Source organism: Prosopis cineraria, unplaced genomic scaffold, assembly GCF_029017545.1.
Source record: "Prosopis cineraria cultivar Desert tree isolate PC_DT_omini unplaced genomic scaffold, ASM2901754v1 PC11, whole genome shotgun sequence".
Taxonomy (NCBI): Eukaryota; Viridiplantae; Streptophyta; class Magnoliopsida; order Fabales; family Fabaceae; genus Prosopis; species Prosopis cineraria.
In genome coordinates this window covers 22,430,515-22,438,307 of record NW_026555342.1, presented here as the reverse complement: position 1 = coordinate 22,438,307, position 7,793 = coordinate 22,430,515, and the positions used below count along the sequence as shown (strand labels likewise).

Here is a 7,793-nt window from a genome sequence, read left to right as displayed (position 1 = left end):
GAAAGAGGATTTGGGGAGGATTTGCTTCCTATATTTTGTCGTTAATTACCAAAATTGCTGGGGATAAAATCCATGGAATTACCAAGGGGAAATGACAATTAGGGACATTATAAAGACATTAATGATAACTGAATCTCTCAAAATATTGAAATGTTAGAAAAAGATTATGGTCTTTATTTGTAATTCAAATATTTTTAATTATCAAAATAACATACCACTTACGAATTTAAGAAAAGTTATTTTTTAATTTAAAAAAATACTTGTGAATATATCAAAAGTTAATTGTAAGTAAAGCTATTGTCGCTTGTGAATTTAAGGAGAACTACTTGTGAGTTTTTGAAAAGTTATTTATAAGTGTATGATAAGTCATATGTAAATATATATTTAAAAACATGAGGGGTTCCTTAATTATTAATTTACAATTAAAACTATTAACATTTATTCACAATTGACATTTTGTATATTCAAAGATAACGTTCCCTAAATTTACAATTGATTATCCATGAATAATAAGCTATGCATGAATTCATAAAATTATATATTTATTCACAATTAAAGTCCCATAAATTTACTATTATCCTTCATAAAATTCACAAGTAACTGTATCCTTGATTAAATTCATGGGTGATAATATATCAATTCATAAAACTATCTATCTATTTACAATTGACTTTTCGTTAATTTATAGTTACCTAAATTTATAATTAACTTTACTTAAATTCATGAGTCACATTCCATTAGTTATTTTAATAATTATTTATTTATTTATTACAAATAAATATCATGATCCTTCCATGACATTTCAATAATTCAAGGTCTTCAATTATTATTAATATCTTTGCCAGATCTCTAATTGTCGTTTTCACAAGTACTAATAAGCAACTGGAATTTCATCAGATTATAGATTACTCAAGCATAATTAGTAGCATCAAAGTAAAACCTCATATTTGAATTAAAACCTCATATCAAGCATAATAAAAATTTGAATGTGGGGGAACCATTTGAAGGATTATGGTGCGCACAAAATTTGAAACACATCGCATACAAATCTATCATAATATAGTGAATCAAGATCATCTTACAAGAAAGTAATTAAAAAGAATTGGCACAAATGAAAGTGATTTTTGTAACATCTTAAAAAAAATTTCCATGACTTATTAATCTAATGAAGGATAATTATGAAAATTTAAGTATAATTGGATTTGAGGATAGTTAGAGATAGCTATTGGGTTTGGATTTAGCTTTTAAATTGAATTCAAAAGTGAATTAGGTCATTTGAGTTCAAATTGTAGAGAAAAATTAGATTTTTTAGGCACTATGCGTTATGTTGCGTATAAAAATTTATGCCACAACATAATTTTCTAAACAAGTTTCTTTTTTTAAAAACGGTAAATTAGTTCAAAAAATAGAGAGTGAGATCTGAAACAAAGAAGGGTGACTAAGGGAGTGTTTTCTCTGTTAGAACATCAACTTTAGGGCATTTTAAAGGTGTTTGAAGCTTGGTATCACCTAAATATGCCTTCTTTATCTTTTCTTCTTTCCTCTACATGTTTTTAAAGTGAGATTTAAGGTTGAGAGATGATGATTTTTGAATTTAAGGCTATGAGTCTGAACTCATTAGTCTAAATAGGACTACTAGGAGTTGTTTAAGTATTCTACATTTAGTTTAGAAGTTTTTACAAGGTTGTAAACTTGGGTCATCCATTTTGGATGAACCCTAGACCTTTAAAGTGTGATTTTAAATTGTTGGGTGTTATATTAGTGATTATTTATGTTAATAGAAACTAAATAGAGTTAATGGGAGTTAATGAACCTAATGGTTATGTTTAAATGCAAGAGATTGAAATTTTGGGTAATTAAAGTGTTGATTTATAGAAGTTAGAAGATTGTTTATGATGATTTTAATGATAATTGGTATAATTAATTATAAATCAATCATTTTGTACACCATTTAAGCTTTGTTATAGCTTGTGAAAAACTTTTATTGAGAGATAAATCTTTAACCTCTTAAAAATTTAAGGTAACTGAGGAAGACCTAGTTTATATAGTTGAATATTAATTGATTATTTGTTAAAATGGATGATTTGAAATATGTCTAATATTTTTTAAACTCTTTATGCAAATTTGGCAAGGTTGGTGATGTATTATTATTGCAAATTATATGTATGTTCATATACATGCTAATAGTGATGATGAATGAGAAATTGTGACTATGTACTAGTTAGTGTATGGAGTGAGTTGGGTGTGAATATGGATATGTGAATTCATAATATGAATGGTTGATTAGAATGCATATACATATGTGATATATATGCATAGCATGATTATTAGTGGGAGTTCCCCTAAGGAGAGTAGTAGTTGATAAAACCCATGTGGTATTGGCAGCAATCGTTGAAATTGAGAGCTTGCCTTAACATCGACTGTTGAAATTGAGAGGTAGCCTTTGTCCTATGATTAATTTAAGACTATCCCAGTTATTCTATGAGGGATTCAAACCTAACTAGTTTTTACTAATTCATGAGGGGGTTAGATTAGGGGTATAACACTCTATGGTTGTTAATATTGGGGGAACCGGATTACACAAGTGAGTGAGTTAACCCTCGCTCGGTAGTTCTTCATAAGTGGAAGGGTGGGTTAGTCCATGAAGGATGTAGCCACTAGTTTCATGTTGGAAGTAACAGGAGGGTATAAGGTTAGCATATAATCATGCATTTAGTCCCGGTCATATGGTTATTAGTATTGTGGTCTAGTACGGTTTAATGGCACATGGTTGGTATTATCATGACCCCAAGTTGTGCATTATTGATATATATATATATATATATATGACTATATGTTTGAAACCCGGTTACATAGTTGTTATTATTGTGGCTGGGGCTATACATTGTCATACATGTTTTATGTGTGTGTTTATTGCCAATTGCATCTGTTTTCAATTGATATGCAACTGTATAGATTAGGTGAAACTTGCTTATTGAGTGGTTGTACTTATTCCTCAATTCTCAATATTTTTAAGGCCTAGCTTATTGGATCAAGATTGAAAAAAAATGTGTTGAGGCATAGGATTGTAGAGCAATTCTTTGTATGCATCTTTATGTTGTTTTATGTAGACTAAGATTGTTAACTTGCCAACTAGGATTCACATAAATATTTTTGTATCATACTTGTATATTTTATATCTTGAGTTAGTGAATTTTGGTTATAAACTCTAGTATAGGGCCAAAATACTTGTGCAAGTAGGAATATGTGTATTTTGACTAGTTTAGAATGAAAATGATTATCTTGTGCAAGAAATTCCTCCTTGTTGTGTTTTATGTGTTATGCAGTCAAGTGGTAAATTTGTAATATATATGTTTTTGGTTGAGTGTGGTGTTTTGCACGAGTCCTATATGATTTATTAAGTGTGGTCTAGGTATGGTTATAAGCTTATAGCACTTGGTTGTAATTTTGGACACCCTATTTATGTTTTGAAAGTATAAATGGATAAGTTTGCATTTTAGTGTTTAATTTTTGATTGAGAAATGATTTGAATGTTAAGCTAGTGCCATTAATTAGAGCTTAGAGAAAGCCTTCTGTAGATATCTATATCACTTTAATCGAACGTCCGATAAAGAATTGAAATGCATTAGAAGTTTGGTTAGAAATTTGCCATGATAGTTTTTTTGGCTATTATGGGTTTCTGTATTTTATGCCGCAGCATAAAATTTTATGCTACCGTATAATTGTGCCAGAATCAATTTTTTTGCCTTTTATCCCTAATTTGGTATTATCTTACTTTGTATGATATCTATACTTCTGTATACATATTTTCCTCTAATTTTTGTTTGTGAAATGATTTTTTTTAGCATGTTAAGTTTTAAAAATTTGGGATCTCATTTATATAAATTTTACAAACTTAATAATTCATTTGGGTTATTCTTGTGATTATCTTGAATCTTGGAGTTAAATATGAATTAATAAGGGAGACCTTACAATTTTTGTCTCAATCAAGTTATCCAATAAAAAATAAAGTTTTTATTAAATAAAAATGAATAAAATAAAATAAGTCAAAGAATATATTAGATGTAAGATCAACAACTCTAGGAATTCTAATCCTTTTTTATATTTTGCAATTCAATTTCTTCTAATTATAGCATTTTAATTTAACTTTAAAATCAATATCCAGTCAATGGCAGCTGTAGCATTAGCAATCTTCAATCCTCAACGGGGGACATGCACCCTTTTTTTTTTTCCTTTTCTTTTTGCGGAAATTTCAGTCGAGAATCATGAAAGGGAGATATTTACTTGTAGATCCGAAAACATTTGAAAATTCTCAGCAGAATTTTTAGATTCAATTGAAATAAAATAAGTGGCTAAAAATATTGAAATGCCCTTCAAAAAAATTAACAGATAGTTGATTACCATATAACTTTACTTGTTAACTACTTACTTGTACCTGTTAATTACTTAACAGTGCTTACTAAATGATTAACTAGTTAATTATGTGATTCCGTAATCTTAACAACATTACTTGTTAAGTTCATAATTTTATTTGTTAATTTATCAACAAAATTTATTAATTACTTAACTTGACTTATGAATCCTTTACAAGATTTGTTCACTCAATTTGACCCAAAAACACCATCAACAAATGTTAATTTTTTTTTACTTTATTTATTAATTTATTAGATTTTCTCCTCTCTTCCTTTTCTTTCGTTTCTTTACTTCAATTTGAATTATTCTTTTTTCTGCCTAATTAAAAAAAGAGTTATGTGTACATTTTGTGTCAAAATTTTTTATCTTATAATTAAATAATAAGAAACAAATATAAATTAATTAAATAAATATAAAATATTAATAAATTTTCTCAAATATAATTCAAAATACGCACTTATCAGACTATTATTGTACAGGCCTTGAAGAAAAAGGAACCAGTTGAAGTGACAGACACAGCCATTGACTCGTGAAAGGCACGCAGTAGTCAATGGCTGAACTTCAGTATTCACATTTGATGACTTTCCCTCCCTAATGGGACCTACTTTAGAAAAGCAAGGACACGAAGGAAAAAGAAAAAAGAAAAAGAAAGAAAAAATGGCAGATAAAGACAGAAGAAAAACTAGAGAAAGAAGGGGGGGAAAAAAAAAACTTCCAAGCCTCTTGATTTCTTCGTCTCCATGAACATCTCGCCCAGAAAAGATTGAGAAGAATAATGTTCAGGTGAAGATGTTGCTAGCACCAGTTTTCTTCCTCTTGATACCCCATGTTCTTTCCTTAAACTTCAGCTTCACCAATTTCCAGGACGAAGACAGAATATCATTTGAAAAATCTGCTCGCCTCGTAGGAACATCCATCGACTTGGTAACCCGGAACAATGACACTGCTGGTCGAGCCACTTATGGCCAACCGATGCACTTGTGGGATAAAGCATCCGGGAAACTCACAGATTTCTCCACCAATTTTACCTTTGTGATTGATTCAGGGGGTGAAAAACAGTTTGGAGATGGGATGGCCTTCTTCCTAGCCCCCATTGATTCAAAGCTTCCTAATATGCCAAAAGTGGGAGGAGGTGCTATGGGTCTGATTATTGGTGGTCCGGAAACGATGCTTAATTCAATAGATCATCCCTTTGTTGCTGTGGAGTTTGATATCTTTCCCAACATCGAATATTATGATGGCTGGGATCCTTCGTTCGTTCATGTGGGGGTCGATGTCGATTCGATTAGATCTATGAGTACAGTGGCATGGGATGCTAACATCACAGGAGGGAGAACTAATGAGGCTTTCATCAGCTACAATTCAAGTACACATAATTTAAGCATCTCGTTCACTGGTTTTCATAACAACAACATTAGGTGGCAACATCTTCACCAAATAGTTGACCTACGACTGTACCTGCCTGAATGGGTTGCTTTTGGTTTCTCAGCTGCCACAGGACAATTATTTGCAACACATAGGATCAATACATGGAGTTTCTACTCAGAGGAGCTCCCAAATGTTGCTCCCACTCCCAGTCCCAGTCCCAATCCTAGTCCAAGGCCAAGTCTGAACTCTAACCCAAGCCCAAGCATGAGCCAAAAAGGTAGAAATGCCACCGCACTTGCAATAGGATTAGGCGTTGGAGGGTTGGTTTTTGTTTGTGGGGTGGTATTGTTTGTCTTGTGGAAGAACAAAAAGAAAAGGGATGATGAGGGGTCTAATGAAGACATGAGTGATGGTTTTGAAGGAGGAACTGGGCCCAAAAAGTACTCATATGCTGAACTAGCAAGAGCTGCAAATTATTTCAAAGATGATCAGAAGCTTGGAGAGGGAGGATTTGGCGGTGTCTATAGAGGTTTTCTCAAAGATTCAAACTCCTATGTCGCCATAAAGAGAATATCAGAGGGTTCTAACCAAGGAAAGAAGGAGTTTGCTTCAGAAGTACGAATTGTTAGTCAACTAAGGCACCGAAACTTGGTGCAGTTAATCGGTTGGTGTCATGAAAGGAAAGAACTATTGCTGGTTTATGAGTATATGCCAAATGGAAATTTAGATTCTCATCTCTTTAAGAACAAAAGGTTGCTAACATGGTCAATTAGATTTAAAATAGCTCAAGGCTTGGCCTCTGCATTATTGTACCTGCATGAAGAATGGGAACAATGTGTGGTTCATCGAGACATAAAATCAAGCAACGTCATGCTGGACTCCAACTTCAATGCAAAGCTTGGAGATTTCGGGTTAGCAAGACTTGTAGACCATACAAAAGGAGCACAAACTACAGCTTTGGCAGGAACTATGGGCTATATGGCTCCTGAATCTGTCACAACTGGGAGGGCGAGTAAAGAAACTGATGTATACAGTTTTGGAATCGTTGCTTTGGAGATAGCTTGTGGAAGAAAACCAATCAAACCTGAGGCTCCAGAAAATGAAATAAACATAGTCAAATGGGTATGGGATCTCTATGGAGGGGGGAGAATTCTCGAAGCAGTTGATTCAAGACTAGAAGGAGATTTCGACCAGGATCAAATCAAATGCTTAATGATTGTTGGGCTGTTCTGTGCTCAACCTGATCATGCTCGGAGGCCTTCAATACGGCAAGCTATTAATGTGCTTAACTTTGAAACTCCATTTCCTAATCTTCCTTCAACTTATCCCATACTAACGTATAATGAATTTCCAGCATCATTTTCCATTCTGTCCAGCTCCAATGCTTCAGAGGTAAGTCAAAACCAGAATATAAGCTGTAGTTCCAACACAATCTCTTCTGGTTTCACTACAACTCCTGGTGATAATGTTTCACCAAGTATGTCACTTTCGCACTCACGCAAAAACTAATTATAGTTATTGTATTGTATGTTTGTGGTTATTGCACAATATTTGTAATATATTGTTCTCATTTCTTGTATGCATGCTACAGTAATCTAGAAAAATAAAACATAAGTTGAGAACATTCAATGATCTTGTTGGATTTTTAGCTTGATATTCTATGCTGTTTCTTTTTTGTTAAAGAGGAGCTTCGGCTGTTCAGGAAACTTAGCCTTTTTGGTCATGACATGCCTATTCTCATTTTGTCAGAAACCGACACATTATATTATAGTATCGTCCATCTGTGCTCATTCCGCTTGAGAGACGTATGATAAAATGACAACAATGACCAACACCTGGAACGCTACGAGAGATACAATATATATATATATATATATATATCTCACAAAATCTAAAGTATCCGTGCCTAACTTTAAGTGGTAGTTGTATGTAGAGTCATCTCTCATTTCTAGATATAAGTCATATTTTTTTTTTAAAAAAATTGATAGCCTTTTTTATAATTTAAATACAAT

At 32.4% G+C, this 7,793-nt stretch overlaps 1 protein-coding gene across 1 annotated transcript; it reads left to right on the top strand.

Moving 5' to 3' along the window:
* Nucleotides 1-5,176: 5,176 nt before the first annotated feature.
* On the top strand, nt 5,177-7,290 carry LOC129286332 (L-type lectin-domain containing receptor kinase IX.1-like). The gene has a single exon (XM_054922318.1). The coding sequence runs from the start codon at nt 5,203-5,205 to the stop codon at nt 7,288-7,290; it is 2,088 nt and encodes a 695-aa protein (XP_054778293.1). The 5' UTR covers nt 5,177-5,202.
* Nucleotides 7,291-7,793: the final 503 nt, after the last annotated feature.

What these genes read in the sequence shown, in the direction of transcription:
- LOC129286332 (XM_054922318.1), top strand. Translation starts at nt 5,203, where the DNA reads ATGTTGCTAGCACCAGTTTTCTTCCTCTTGATACCCCATGTTCTTTCC.